Genomic DNA, 15,505 nt, shown 5'->3' with positions numbered 1-15,505 from the left:
GGCGGTTGCCATAGGCACGCGGCGCCGCCATGACTGCGCGGGGTGTGGTGGCGGAGCTGGACTTGCTGGCAGAGTACTATCATCACCTCATGCGGGACCAGCGGAGCGCGGCCGAGCGGGACAGCGCCCCGGAGCCGCGCTTCTGCCTGCGCGCCCGTCGCCGGGTACGGGCCGAGCCCCTCGCGGCACGGGGCTCGCCCCGCGGGGGGGCTACACCCTCCAGGGCCCGGCTCTGACCCCGACCCCAACCCCTCCTTGCAGGACTCGAGCGGCAGACCGTTATTCGTGAACGTCTACGGGTGGAAGCGAGTGCCCGCTCCCCGCTCCCCTAGCCACCCCGTGCCCGTCTGCGCCGGCCGCGTTCACGAGGTGTCGGGGGAGGCAGGTGGTCCTGGGCGCGGCCCGTCAGGATCTCCTCTCCTCTCTTCTCCTGGTATTTTCTACAAGTCGGTTTTCTGAAACAAACTCCTGTCTGTCTGTAGCTACTCCGGGGGAAATGGGTCTAACTGCATGGGCCTTTAACTAATAGGTCCCACCATGTGGAACCAAAGAGTGAAAGATACAACTAATTATTAAAAAAAAAAATTGGGGGGGATGGGACAGCTCAGGAAAAGACCAGGCAGGATAGGAGTGATGTGAGAGTCAACGAAATGAGCTCCTACTGAGAGACCACTTAACTCTTGTCACTCAATGTTTTTAAGAGCATTACAGCATCATGGATGTTGCCTATAACCCTGAAGTTCTTCAGAAGGCACAAGAGGACCAAGCAGAACTGGACCAGCTGATCCGGCTGACACTTAAATTCATTGAGGAGTGTTATAACCTGACTTTGTCGGACGCCTGCCACATTGCACCGTTCAAACTGAAAGGGAGCCTACAAAGGATGAGAGAGAGTCTGATAAGAGGGCAGATACCAGAACTGTCTCTCCAGGAGCAGGCAAGGAACGGTGAGTAGGTGGTGGCATGAGATGGGAAAGAGGCTCAGCTCCCCCCTTCAGTGCAGTCCCTGTGAGATCAGTTTATAAAAGCCAGTTCCTAGTCTCGGAAATCAACAGGTTGTTGAAGCCGGTCTAGGCTGAGCTTCAGGCTTGATCCTGGTGGAAGCTTTACATGCCAAACCACTTACATACAAGTAGTTAGATTACTAGCTCAAGCTGCTGAGTTCCTGACTGCAAAACTTAGATTTAGCAATGGCAGTTTTATCACTTGGGGTTAGATTAGTTACTGCCTACAGCAAGAGCCTCTTAGAAATGAAAGAATAACTTCAGTAAAACATTTTTCAGATGGGAAAGGGCTGACACTTGACCAGCTGATACACAGGGCAAAAGCAGAGGAGAGCCACGATGCTATGCTCCTGCTGAAGGAGGAGGTCATGCAGTCTCAAGTGCCTCTGATAGAGGAGATTGCCAGTACGGAGGTGCCAGAAGAACTCCGCGCGCCAGTCTATGAATTGACTGTTGTGCCAGATGCTAACAAGAAACCCATAAAGATTGAACTGAAGGTTGAACTGCCGAAAGTTAGCTCTGTTTCAGAATGTGACCTGAGCATTTCAAAGGCAAGTTGAATAGAAATGACTTCATTGACATTAGGGCTGGAAGGGACCTCTGAAGATCAGAGTCCGGCCCCCTGTCCTAGGGGCAGGAAGTCAGCTGGTGTCACAGGACTCCAGCAAGATAAATGTCCAATTGACTTTTAAAGGAGTCCAGAGTAGGTGCTTGCACCACCTCTGGCAGCAGTCTGTTCTAGGCCTTGGGGGCTTGAACTGTAAAGAAGTTCCTTCCTTCTGTCCAGCCTGAAACGGTCTTGGAGGGGTTTGTGACTGTTTGACCTTGTCATCCCTTGGGGGTGATAACCTCATGTCTGCTCTCAGTTGAATCTAAGCATTACCAGAAAACCTTTGGGCATTATAGATGTGCTCTGGGAAGGGGTGTGGGGGATGGGCACTTCTAATTATTGCAGCTTGCTAATTAAAGCACCAACTGTCATGTGCATCAGCATCCCTGCACTGAAAAATGCAGCAGGGTGTTTTGAACTAAAGCTCATCAAGCCACCTTTAGTTGAAAGCGCCCCCGTTGCCATTTTTCACTGCGGGGACACTGATATGTGATGCTGGAGGCTGCTGCATCATGTTAACTTCCATGCTCCAGCAGACTCTATTAATCAAATTTGCTCCGATGAAGTGGATTTACAGGGTATCGGAGCAGCCTTGCTGCACATCTACAGGATCCCCCTTCACTTCTAATTGAGACTCTTAAGCGCCTGCATTACTGAGTATTTTTATTTGCCTCTCTTAGGATGATCTAGTCATTGATGTCCCTGAGAAATACAGATTACAGCTGGATCTGCCAGAGTTAATCAATGAAGAAGCAGCTACAGCCACATTCAACAAAGGGAAGTGTGTGTTGCTGATCACAATGCCAGTTCTCCAGACAGAATGTTAGGGGCAGCAGGTTTTTAAGGATGGGACGGTTGATAGCAGATCTCTTACCACTGGATACAAATTGTTATCACTCTTCTAGGAATCTGTTCCTATTTAAATGTTAAAGAGTAATATGATGTAGGGTACAAACAGAACACAGGTAGCCTTAGTCTAAAGAGATTTCAGTGTTAAAGTTTTTTTTTTTTTTTTTTTTTTAAGTTCTTCCTAGAAGTTGTAAGCATTGAAGGGTTATTCACAACAGTTTATTTTAATACATGTAATACTAATTAATATCACCTACATGCAAACCTTGCTATATAATTTGGTTTCCCCATAAGAAAAAGAGACTTATCTTTGCGAAGAAATGTTCTATTCATTCCCCTAGCTGCTCCCACCAGCATTTTTTCCTCTTAAAAAAGTAGATCAAATGCAGTTAAGATGCTGGATCCAAAGCTTTTTAATTAATAGACTGAAGAGGCCTAGGAGAGACAAAGAATACAAGCTTCCTGCTTTTGTTCCATGGCATGCCGCAGGGAATATTTTTTAACTTCAAAAGGAATAGCCTGTTTAGCTGTTGACTGCCTAAATGGTTGAGGACTAAGGGGAGCTGTGCTGTGAGGATGTACCTTAACCTACTCCTTATCAAGCATGCTGTAATCTCAAAGCTAGACAAAAGAACAGCAGTGTCCCAGAATTATCTTGCCAGGTCAGAGATGGATTGCTTACAGCACTGGGGGCCAACCTTTTTGGCATGTATGCCACAGATTAGCCCTGTATCTTGAGTGCCACTCTGATCCCCTTCCTCTGCCTGATCAGCCCCATGGTCCCAGCCTGATCTGCTGCTTTAATTTCTCCATCTCCTATCTGTCATTGTGCTGCCTGGCCCCTTGCTGTGCCTGCCCATGAATAACAGAACTCAGAAATACCTGAGAGTGAAGATGTCACTATTAAAGCAACCCAGCACCTAGGAAAGGGGTCCAAGATGCTACCTAGCGTTCAGAAAGAGCATAAACCAACTCAAATGCGAGTGGTGAAAATCAGTTCTCTGGTGGTTGAGAAGGGGAAACAAAAAAAAAAATCAGTTTTCTTCTGAAGATATGTGACCTCCTGATGTACTATAGGGTCATTTTCCAGTTTCTCCAAATGAGGAAATAAAACATCTCTTTCTTAATTGTTTGTTTGGCAACTTTATACTACATTCCTTTTGCGAACTGCAGCAGAACAGTACAGCATAGCACAGGAATGATGTTTAAAACCACCACTTAAAGGTATCATTGTATTTAACTTGAACAGCTGTTTACTCCTAACTTTCCTCCCCTCTTGTTCTAAAATAATTAGATTGCATCTAACAACTGCATTTTATTTTCTATACTTAATTAAGAATTCAGAATAAGAAAAAGGGCTTTACTCTGAGCTGGCTCATTTGCAGGGTGGATAGGGAACCACAGAATGCTGCAAGCAACCCAAAGCCAGGGATACTTGTACACCTGAATGAACCATTCTGTTCTGCCAGCAAGCTTCCCAGTTGGGTATTTGCTGGAATTGTCCTCCCTTAGCTAGCTCCTGGGTTGGTTAATGTTTGGATTATGAGGAAGAGGGTAATGAAAGTGTCCAGAAGTTCCTCATGCAGACATTTTAAAGAGCAGGCGAATCATGCAAAGTCTAGCACTGGAGTCTGAAGCAAGTCAGTCTAGCACTACCTGAGAATGCTTTGTCAGAGACTGCACTGCCCCACTGAGAACTGGAAGTTAAAGGTTAATAAAATAAGTTGTGTCTGTCAAACCAGAGCACGACAACGGTTTTCACAGCATGAGCATTAGAGCAGGGGAGGTAAGCTACATGCATTAATGAACAGAAAAAGCACTGAAACAAGTCTTAGTAGTCTGCCAATTCCAAACATTTAATGGAACACACAGGTTCACTAGAGCCTGGAACAGGGATAATTAAGTCATTATTAAACTTAATTGCAATCACATGGGTTTGGTTTTTTTTACACCCAACCAATAAAATTAGGCATCACTGCAATTAACTGAGTAGAACATTAAACAGTGGTCACAAAAATATTTAATTTCCACAAAATAGTCTTTCAGCATTATCTTTTGTGGATTCTGTAGCACAACGTTGGAGGAGACAGCACTTAATGCAGTGTGGAAGGGATCAGGTCAGCTTCCCTCTCTTATTCAAATTTTTCCTTCTGGTCACATCACTAATCAACTCTACAATCCTTCTCTTTACATTAACACTTCTATTTGGAAAGTGGAATTTAGGAGTGTTCACCGATTCATCCCACCCCCCTTTGCAGGACCCAGTGATTAGTGTATTTGAACACAAGCCCAATGGAGAACCTTTTAAAGCCATTTACATACACAGACAGCACATTCTGCAGTTTCCTGATGCTGGGACAAGAGACATTCCATGTTACAACAGCACTACCTGACTCTTCTACTAGTCTTAGAGCTTCCTACATCAAGGACACCCAAAAATCACTTTTCAGGCCTCCAAGCTGTCATGTCAATGTTTCCTGATGGCCCAGTTGCATATGTCGATACACATTTCAACACACAAGATCCATTCTCCTGACCCTTAGGCAAAACAAGCATTTCCACTGCAACAGAATATAGTAGGAACTAAGCAATTGGAAAGCAGCCATTTAAGACAATGGAGTTCATATAAAAATGCATGAGTTAAAATCCAAAGAAGGGGGCACGTTCTCCATAGCACTTAAAAGAGCTGACTGCACAGTTTCTGTTTGCCTTATTTTAAAGTGCTCTGAAAGGGTCCATGTAGCTGGTAAAATCTGAACCAGTGCTGAACTTCCAAGAGCCTTTGAAATGCAAAACACTTCACCCTGTGAGAAGTTATTCCAAGAGGTCTATTCCTCCCACAGCACACCTGCTGCTCTCACTAATATTAGTAGGAGAACAGACCACCAGCGGAACACACTTTTGTAACAGGCTGTAGATTTCAGGTTCTAGGGACTCTTGTGAACAGATCTAGGTCTCCTATTTTTGAGAACACAAGAGATCACCAATTAACTGGGCATGTTCCCACCACTTTCCCCCTCAATTAGGAGGATATGACAAAGCATACCCTGCTCACATAATTGTAAATCCAGGACACAACCCTTTTGGAAAGAAGTTTGCAAGATCATTGACTGTATAAAATACAGCATTGCTCTATTGCTTTGTAAAGCCTTTTTGCAAACTATTTATCTGTACAGACTGGTAATAAAAATTACCATTGAATATATATATATATATATTTTTTTTTTAAAATAAAAAAGGAACATTTGTTTAAGAGGAGTCTAAACACTGAAATATAAATAGCTCATTTAGAAATTAATGTGGCCTAGGAAAGTCTTGGTTGCATGGTCAGATTATAGCAGCATGGTTGTTGGCTTTTCAAGGAACTTCTTGAACTCAGCAAGCCACTGAGCTCCGACCGCTCCATCCACAACTCGGTGATCACAGCTAAGCGTTACTGACATCATGCTTGCCACATCAAATCTGGGGAAAGAAAGGGAGTCTCAAGATTTGGTACTTTGCAAAATCAACTAGTGGACATCTTACCAGCAACACTGATCCAACACCCAGGACTTTTTCCTCAAATACCAAAGGGTGTTAATACTGTAGTGCTCAGTCCTACATTGACACCTCTCCAAAGGCCAGTAATAAGAGATCTACATGACAAAGCACATCATACACCTCCTTTCCTACAAGTTAGCAGCACCTTTTGGTGTTCCTTTTGGAACACACGGATCCGAAGCTTTAAACAAACACAGACCTAGTTACAGTAAAACCTCACTCTGGGTCTGCCAGCTCACGCTCTCGGTAATATATATACGCAGGGCAGGAAGATCACCACCCACAGGGCCTTCCATGGGAATGAGCGTTTAAGCTGTATGACTACTCTAATTTGACAACTAACCCGTAGCAAGTGTGGCACAGACGCTGCAAAGCACTGGTCTAAGCTTTTAAATTAATGCTTACCCTTTCTCATTATCTGCTGGCACCAGCCTTTTCTCCGATGTACCAACTGCCAGAATACAAGCTTGCGGTGGGTTGATTATGGCAGAGAAATTCTTAACCCCATACATTCCTAAATTGGAAACTGTGAAAGTTCCTCCCTAGAAGACGTAAGTGCATGTTAATATACAGAACTTTGGAGAGGTCATTTCATATGGCTTTAAGCACATCAAGGAATAGACTGGTTGGTTCTTAAGTCACACAAGCAAAACTGAAAACAATTTCCTATAGCAGGGACATAATCAGAGCTGCAGTTATTACTAACACTCTGGGTTCCTCACCTGAAATTCGTGTGGCTGAAGTTTACCTTCTCGTGCTTTAGTTGCCAAAGAAACAACATCTTTATTAATAGAAGCCAGTCCCTTTATGTGCGCATTGAACACAATGGGGGTTATGAGCCCAGCAGGAGTACTCACTGCAATGCTAACATCCACTACATGATTTCTGCAAGACACAATGGGGACACAGCCTGGTTCACTCTAGCAGGATACACAGAAGGAAGGAAGTGCCACTGCCACTCTCTCTAAGTTAGCAGTCACTCTTCCTGCCTGAAAGTCTACCACACAGGCCTTACTTACAAAGGCATTTTAAAAAGACAGTTTAAAACAACAGTGCTAGCCCCTTAAACAGAAGCTGTTCCCATTCCCACCAGCAGTGAGCAATGACTCTGATTTCCCTGTTAACATCATACTGAAAGTTAAAAAAAAAAAAGAAATATACAGTTGCTTGAACCATGTACTTACTGCCTAATAACTGTGTCCATCCATGAGGAATTTGCTTCAGGCACCTTCAAACATGCCAGAGCTGAAGCTTTAATGATGAAGTCATTGACAGAAAGCTTAACATCCTTCAAAACCTCCTGCAAAGATCATACAGAAGATTGAAATGTCAGCAATTTACCAGAAAAAGGAACTCATCACTGTAAAATCCCAATTAGCCTGCACGCTTGCTGCCCTGCAGCATTGCATTTAAAGGCAGAATATCTCAGAGAGATGCTGCTGTTTCCACCCACTCTGTAGCTGTCACAGTTGATTTGGCACAGCTCTACAAGGCAGGAACATTTGAAAGCATTGTGTGGGCTTAAGACAGCTGCACCCACTTCCCTCCTTCCACTCAGCATTCACATTGGGGGCACATTTTATTTGCACTTCAGGTTTGTTTACATGTAGGTCCTCGCTATTTATCCTACTATCTCACTGAGGCCCAAGTAATGCATGGCTTCTGAATGAGACCTTTTCCACTCTGCCATAAAAAAGATCCAAAACTGGTGAGGAGCAGCAGCAAATGCCAGCTGTGCAAGGAACCTATGGTTTCCAAGCCAAGCTAGCACATCACCGAAGAACAGCCCAGGAGTCTTGTAATAACAGCTGATCAGCAGGTGGCCCATCGCTCACAGCCACATCACAACCCCCCATAGGTTTTTACCTCATTGAGTTCTTGTCTGAGCACCAATATTTCTCCCATGTTTACATCAATGGAGAGATAGTAGTGAGGTATTGTTTGTTTGGACTGCATGAGACGCTGAGCAATGACCTTAAGGAAAGCAAACAGTAAGTCATTACAGCACAATGCACTTTGCAAAACAAGTTCCCAGACACAGCAGAAGCAAAGCTGTCTTGGCAGTCCCAAATACCTCCAATGCTCTTTCTAAAGGCCGCTAAGCATCAGACAATAGTCCACAGTGAATCCAAGGATTCTGCAGTTTTAATCAACTAGGATGTACACCTCTGTTCTAGGTTTTTGTGGGACAGAGGAAAGAAATGGACAGAGAAGCAGGGACAGCAGGAAAGCTTTAAGTTCTGGCAGTCTGAGAAAGGTGTTAGTCTTGGGGAATCAGAAGGATTTCCAAGAAGCTCTAACCCCCATGATCAGTGCTGTATTTCTGGATGCACTTGCACACCCAAAGACAAAATGAGAAAGCAAGCTTCTTACCCTCCGGACATTGCTGAGAGGGATATCCGTGAAGACCCCTGTTGGAGGTACTGCCACAGTTGGAACTGCAGCACGTGTGGGAGCTGCTACTGCTTCCGGGGCCTGGAGGCAAGGAGACACAGACAATGAATCACTGCTTCAACATCAGCCCAGGCGTTGGGAGGACAAATCAACATCAGAAGCAAATCTCAGCACTGAGGACAACTTTCCTGAATCCTGCCGTGTGGAAAATAAGAGTCTTGGGACACTGTCATTGCCTCTTCTAGTCCCCATCCCTCCCTTCCTAATAAGCAGAGGGCACTTCCTACCCTTTCTTCCTCAAACCCCAAGGTTAAGGTCTGGGGCCATATTAAAACTTCTCTCTCTCTGTCTCTGTCTCTCCCCCCCCCCCCCCCAAGGAAGATGGGCAATATGTTAGTGATAGGCAAAGCCTATTGTGGAGAGCCTACTCGGACGAGCAAAGCCTACTCTGATTTAGCTAGAGAGCAGAATTCCATTCTCTACAGTTTCATAAACCACACCTATCAGAGGAATAGTGGCTTCAAGTAATGCCTTGAGCAACATGACTGATATTGGTTGTCTCATCCCCTCCCCAGTGGGAGTATCTTGTTTCAGTGGGGTTTGTGCCTGGAAGAGCAGGGGAGGGTGTTGCTCTATAAATACATGTTACTATGCGCTGGAATGAAAGGCAAGGTCAAACTCTACTGACAAGGACTAAGTGGGGCTGACTGCACCATACTTTCAGTTTAAAGTCCTGCCTTTTCTCTGAACTTTCTCTCGTTGGCTGCATTAATTCAACTGCAGTTGCACACCATCATTAGGTGCTCTGAAGCCACAGTGATGAGGAAATATATAAACACCTGGAGGGAAAACCTGTCACTTGGGTGTTGCATTGCACAAGCAAGTTAAGAAAACCACCTTGCTTCATGCTTTTGAAATCCTACAGACGTTGGTTCCTCAGCACTTTCAGATCTGACGTTCAGAACTGTGCAGCCATCAACACAATTGCAAATGTCAGTCTCCTCCACAGACCCGTCCTTCAAGTGACAGTTATAGCTATCAACAGCTTTTAATAGATTCCACTGCACTAATTATTATAACGTCAATAATGTTGCTACATTCTCACAAACGCAAATTCTACTCACAGGAGCAACCTTTGGAGGCACGAATGACTCAACATCTTTCTTTGTGATTCTACCATCTGGTCCAGTACCTGGTGGAGAGACAAGGGAAACACAAGAGGATTTTAAGCAACATCCCATTGGGGAAGAAGTTAAAATGACCGTTCTGACTGCATTGCTCAGCGCAGGCACTGGATGCCGGGCTCTGATTGTTGTTTTAAACATCTCCAGCACAGTGGGAGGGAAGGGACACCTAAGCACATATTTAAGCAGAGCAAACACTTGGGTGACAAAAACAATGGGAAGAACAACTAACCTTTCACCTGCGCAAGGTCAATTCCTCTTTCTTCTGCCAGTTTCTTTGCCAGGGGGCTAGCTATCACCCGTTCTCCACGCGCAGCAGCCACAGGTGCAGATGCTGCTGGAGATGAAGGAGCAACAGGCTGGGCCAGAGCAGGAGCTGCTGCCATCTTAAAAGAACAGGTCACACAAAACCATCAGCTTCACAGGCACTTAGCTAACACCTCAAAGTAGCTTCACTACAGCACAGTAAGATTCAACACATGAAGAGGACAGAGGCATCTGATTACTTCATGGAAAATGCAGCTGCCTACTCCATAAATGGAAAATCAAAGAGAGCCTGGGTTGCAACTGTGGTGCAATTTTTCAGATGGGGAAGCTCTTTAAGAAAATTATCCAGGAGCACATCTGTGAGGGACCAGCAGAGATTATGCTTAGGGGCAACAAACATGGGTTAATTCGAGGTAGGTCCTGTCAGACCAAGCTGGTGGCCTTCTATGACCAAGTCACAAAATCCTTGGACGCAGGTGTCGCAGTGGGTATGGTCTTTCTGGACTTTAGGAAGGCCTTCGACACTGCCTCTCACCCCATTCTCATTAAGAAATTAGGCGACTGTGGCATCAATGTCTACAGGGTCAGATGAGTCATTAGTTGGCTGGAGGGCTGCACCCAGAGAGTGGTGGTGGTGGATGGGTCATTTTCGACCCACAGGGATGTGGACAGTGAGCGGGGTTCTCCAGGGCTCAGTCCTCAGGCCCACACTGTTCATCATCTTCATCAGTGACTTGGACAAGGGGGTGAAAAGCACCTTGTTCAAATTCGCAGATAACACTAAGATGCGGGGAGAAGTGGGCACGCTGGAAGAGAGGGACAGGCTGCAACTAGATCTAGATAGGTTACAGGGGTGGGAGGATGAGAACAGGATGAGATTCAATACTGACAAGTGCAAGGTACTGCAGCTGGGGAGGAAGAACAAGCAGCATACCTATAGGCTGGGGAACTCCCTTCTAGTCAGCACAGAGGAAAAAGGATCTTTATTGAGGCAAAAAAGGAGTCATTATTGATTCCAAAATGAACATGGGCCGCCAAAGGAAGGCTAACTGCACCTTGTCATGCACCCACAGATGCATCTTGAGCACGTCCAAGGAGGTGATCCTCCCCCTCTACGTGACACTGGTCAGGCCACAGCTGGAGTACTGCGTCCAGTTCTGGGCGCTGCACTTCAGGAGGGATGTGGACAACATGGAGAGGGTCCAGAGGAGGGCCACCCACATGATCAGGAGGCAGCAAGGCAGGCCCTATGAGGAGAGGCTATGGGACCCGAACCTGTTCAGCCTCCACAAAAGAAGACAGAGGGGATCTGGTGGCCATCTACAAACTGGTCAAGGGGGACCAGCAGGCTATGGGAGAGTCCCTGTTCCCCCAAGCACTACTGGAAGTAATGAGGAATAGTGTCCATAAGTTAACTGAAAGTAGATTTAGGCTAGATATCAGGAGGCGCTACTTCACAGTCAGGGTGGCTAGGATCTGGAACCAACTTCCAAGGGAAGTGGTGCTCGCTCCTACCCCAGGAGTCTTCAAAAGGAGGCTAGATAATCACCTAGCAGGGGTTGTTTGACCCCAGTAATCTTTTCTGCCATGCCAGGGGGCTGGACTTGATAATCTGCTCAGGTCCCTTCCGACCCTACCTACTATGAAACACATTGTGAATGACTGCCCAATTAGATCATTTATAAAAATCAATCCATGCAACTACCCCTGAAGCAGTTGAATGGTTATCAAATTTAGATATCAATCTATGAATGCTGTAATCCTAAAATGTCATACAGAAAAAGAAGAACCAGTGAAAACAGTAAAAAGTTGAAGGGGATTCACAGACCTGGAGAGACTAACAGATGGTGACAGAAGTAAGCTCGGCAAAAGCAACAATTAGAGTCACTAGATACAAAGGAGAGGAATTTAAAAGAGTGCAAAAGGATACGAGAACAGATGAAATTAAGAAAAAAAAATCCAAATAGCGAGAGCCTCCCTGGGAGGGAAACAGATTAGCCTTGGAAACCATCCTTCTGAGGAAGGTGTAAGCAAGCAATCTGTAGCCCCACCATTTGGGTACTAGCACTAGAATGGGTGGGGGCCCGGAAAAGAGGCCACATGGAGCAATTTGCTCTATTTCCTGGAGGATGGACTGCACATATCAACTGAGAGATTGCATCCATCTCCAGTGCTCACATTATCTTTACACTCAAGACAGCACAAAGATAATTGGAGTTAAGAGTTCACAAACCTCCAACCCGCAAAGTTATTCATAGCAAATGAATCTAATTGAATGGCTCCTCCCAACCACACTTCCTCATCAGAGACTGTTCTTACTGGTGAGGGAGGAGGCTGTGTTGGTGCTTGTGGCTTGATGTCAACTATTCCAGTCTCCCTATAGTCAGCAAATGCTGGGATATCAGACTCCTTCTCCACAATGATGCAGAGTGGGGTTCCTAATGGCACATCCCTTGTTCCTTCAGCCACCAGAATTTTTGCCAGATACCCTTCTTCCTGCACCTCAAAGCCTGCAAGAAAAAAAAATGTTTGCTGAACAGCAGAAATGGTTAAAACAATGAGATAAATACGGGTGGCCTCAGTCTCACCACGGTGACACAAAGCTGATAACTACCACCAGGATCTAACTCTACCATTTGGTAGATCTGGAAACAGTCTTTTTTTAGAAAAAGACTGAGTGGGGAGAGGGCTCCATGCATTAAAGGGTCCAACATAAAAAGGCTGATGAGTTAGGATCTGCTACTATCCACTCCATCACCAACAGCCACAACAGACTGTGAAATAACTTTAAATTGCTTATTTTAGGACAGAGCATGGCCTCCGGTCCTGGAATGCTGAAAGAGAACAGTCTGGTGTGAAGCTCTACCCTGGATTACTCTCCTCTGAAAGTGAGGTCTCTCTTGTTCTTGGGGGCTGCTCACCTATCGTGGCTTTATCTGTCTCAATTTCTGCCAGTAAGTCTCCTTCGCTCAGCTTCTCACCAACCTTCTTCTCCCATCTCTGAACTGTGCCCATCGTCATTGTAGGTGACAGAGCGGGAAGGACGATCTACGGAGGTAAAGAAAACGTGCATCACACCAGACCTTTGCAAGCCTACAGGAATGGGAACACAACTCCAACCCTGACACAAGCCAACCTGTACTACCCTGAGGCTACAGTACCACTACTTTCTACAGCCTGACTGCCTCAAGATGGCAGGGAGAGGTTGCATCTCTAGTTGGCTTCTTTTAACAAGGCCTGCACTAAGGAAGGAACTCCAGAGGCAAAACATTTTTTAAAAAAATAATAAATAAATAAATCAAAGGATCTCCCTGTTGCCCTGCTGGAATTCTGCTTTTCTTGCTTGATGCAATTAATACATCAGAGCATCTCACAACTCCAAGATTCAGGTTGCCTTCGGTAGCTCAGCTGGTAGAGCGGAGGACTGTTGGGCAAGACATCCTTAGGTGGCTGGTTTGAGTCTGGCTCGAAGGAACGCCTCCCTTTAGACCCTACAGTGAGAGACTGCAGGACCTGAACCTATTCAGCCTCCACAAGAGAAGGCTGAGGGGGGACCTGGTGACTGTCTATAGACTCACTAGGGGGGACCAGAAGGGTTTGGGGGAAGAGGCTGTTTCCCCTAGCACCCGCTGGCATAACAAGGAGTAATGGGCACAAGTTGATGGAGAGGAGGTATAGATTGGACATCCGCAAAAACTACTTCACAGTTAGGGCGGCTAGGAGCTGGAACCAACTTCCAAGGGAAGTGGTGCTGGCCCCTACCCTGGGGGTCTTTAAGAAGAGGCTGGATGCCTACCTGGCTGGACTCATTTGACTCCCGTATCTTGTTTTGGGGTTTTTGTTGTTCTCCCGCCCTGGCGGGGGGTCGGGCTAGAAGATCTACTAGGTCCCTTCTGACCCTTAATCTATGAATCTATGAATTCCACAGACAGGAAGTGCTAAAATAGAAAGGGGGGTGGATAAAATCAGTGCAGTTTGGAACGACTTGCCCAAGGTCACACAGCAAGGAGAACCAAGGTCACACAGGAGGAATAAGATTTCCAGTGGGGTCAGGGTCCTCACCTATTTGGAACGTGACAAACGGGAAGAGCCCAAACTCCTACTAGAAGCTATATATTTCAGCCCTAAACCGAGTACATGCCGACAATACAGCGACGAGCACTTAAGAAATGCACGTTACAGTAATGCTGTTTACACAACAAGCATCACTTCCCCCACGTCACAGCAGAACTTGTTAAAGAACAGACATTCAGCCACACCTAATTGAGAAGAAAGCAATAGGAAAGAAGCACAACTGGGATTCAAGTGGGTTCACATCCCTGCTCCACCACCTCCTTCCTGTGACCTCTTAGACAGGTCCCTTGGGTCACTCAGCACCTCCTCGGTACAATGCGGATAGTAAAAAGCTCGTACTTGAGCAAGGGGTAATAGAGACTATCCGGTATATTGGCAATGGGGGCTGCACAAGTAACCAATCGACAGGCACAGGGTATGCTAACAGTATTAGGACGCCACACAGAAATACCTCAGTCGAAAAGCAATAACCCTCAAGCGCAGCTCATTTTAACCCACCCTAGTCTAATCCCAACAGGCAAATTTAAACCTTATTCCCCCATACCAGCAAAGAGCCTGCTCGGTGCCATAATTGCTTAGTCCCATTTTGTGTTGCTAGAAAGCCATCTAACTAACCACATTTAGCCAGTCTACATCAAAGCCTCTTAACAAAAAGAATCACGTAAATGCAGGAGCTGCACAGAGTTTGCGGAAGCAGGACCCCGGCAGAGAAGGTGGATCCTCCTTCCTTTGCCAATACAGGGATTCCCGTAAAACGTGTCAAAGGGCAGCTCATTGGGATCCCACAGCACGTGACTGACACATGGCTGTAGCTGGCATTAGAAACAGTTGCCACAGCCTGCACCTACACAACAGTGCCCAGGAGCCAAACGTGTCATCGCAGGCAGAAAACGAGATGTCAAAAAGCGGCAGAGAACAGCTCAGGGAAGGGCTGCGTCTTACTTGCATGTGAGGCGGGTAGGAGCTTCCTGGGGCCTGAGCCGAAGGCTGAGCTGGCGGCGGAGGAGAGGCAGCTGAAGGGGCAGGCACTGAGGCTGCGGGGGCAGGGGCAGAATCCAAGGTATAATTTTTAAAGGCATCAACGAACTCAGGCCTGGAAAAGAGAACAGGAAGGCGCCGTGAATCCGATGCTTTCATCCAGGACACCCACCCGCTCCCTCGACTCACAACCCAGGCCCTCACTTTTCAACGGTAATGCATATTATGGCCCCGATGGGGACGTCTCTGGACCCCTCCGCCACCAGGATCTTGGCCAGGTAACACTCGTCCAGGATCTCAAACCCAACCGTGGCTTTGTCCGTCTCCACCTTGGCAGAGAGAGAATCGCCCCGTTACAACGGAGTGGGCGTCGCGTCCGCTCGGCCGCCTCCGAGGGCATCACGCCCACAGGGAGGTTCGACCCGCTTTGACGCATTCGGAGACGACAGCTCTGGGGCCGGGCCGGGAGCAGCCAGGTACCTCGGCGATGAGATCGCCCTCGCTGATCTTGTCGCCCTCCTTCTTCTCCCAGCGCGCGATGGTGCCCATCTGCATGGTGGGCGACAGCGCCGGCAACGCCACCTGCGAGGGGGCTGCGGTTAGCA

General features: G+C 46.6%; 2 protein-coding genes across 2 annotated transcripts in view; one reads left to right on the top strand and one right to left on the bottom strand.

Annotated features, from left to right (window-relative positions):
- Nucleotides 1–2,984, top strand: part of PIH1D2 (PIH1 domain containing 2) — an 8,165-nt gene extending 5,181 nt beyond the window's left edge. Inside the window, exons 2-6 of the mRNA XM_019508536.1 lie at nt 15–156; nt 224–385; nt 702–947; nt 1,284–1,555; nt 2,295–2,984. Coding sequence (XP_019364081.1) covers nt 15–156; nt 224–385; nt 702–947; nt 1,284–1,555; nt 2,295–2,441 — 969 coding nt within the window. The 3' untranslated portion in view covers nt 2,442–2,984. The remainder of the gene's footprint in view (nt 1–14; nt 157–223; nt 386–701; nt 948–1,283; nt 1,556–2,294) is intronic.
- Nucleotides 2,985–4,292: 1,308 nt separating this feature from the next.
- DLAT (dihydrolipoamide S-acetyltransferase) lies at nt 4,293–15,499 on the bottom strand. The gene is made up of 13 exons (XM_019510597.1): nt 15,381–15,499; nt 15,105–15,229; nt 14,865–15,015; nt 12,770–12,896; nt 12,168–12,358; nt 9,814–9,967; nt 9,522–9,589; nt 8,377–8,478; nt 7,870–7,977; nt 7,188–7,303; nt 6,726–6,888; nt 6,409–6,545; nt 4,293–5,925 (listed from the first exon to the last, which is right to left on the bottom strand). Exons 1-13 carry the CDS (start codon nt 15,453–15,455, stop codon nt 5,796–5,798), a joined length of 1,647 nt encoding a protein of 548 aa, XP_019366142.1. The 5' UTR covers nt 15,456–15,499; the 3' UTR covers nt 4,293–5,795.
- Between the last annotated feature and the right edge of the window lie 6 nt (nt 15,500–15,505).

Source organism: Gavialis gangeticus, unplaced genomic scaffold, assembly GCF_001723915.1.
Source record: "Gavialis gangeticus isolate Ggan-Ray unplaced genomic scaffold, GavGan_comp1, whole genome shotgun sequence".
NCBI lineage: Eukaryota > Metazoa > Chordata > Crocodylia > Gavialidae > Gavialis > Gavialis gangeticus.
The sequence above is the reverse complement of the archived record's forward strand: the minus strand, read 5'-3'. Positions and strand labels throughout refer to the sequence as shown.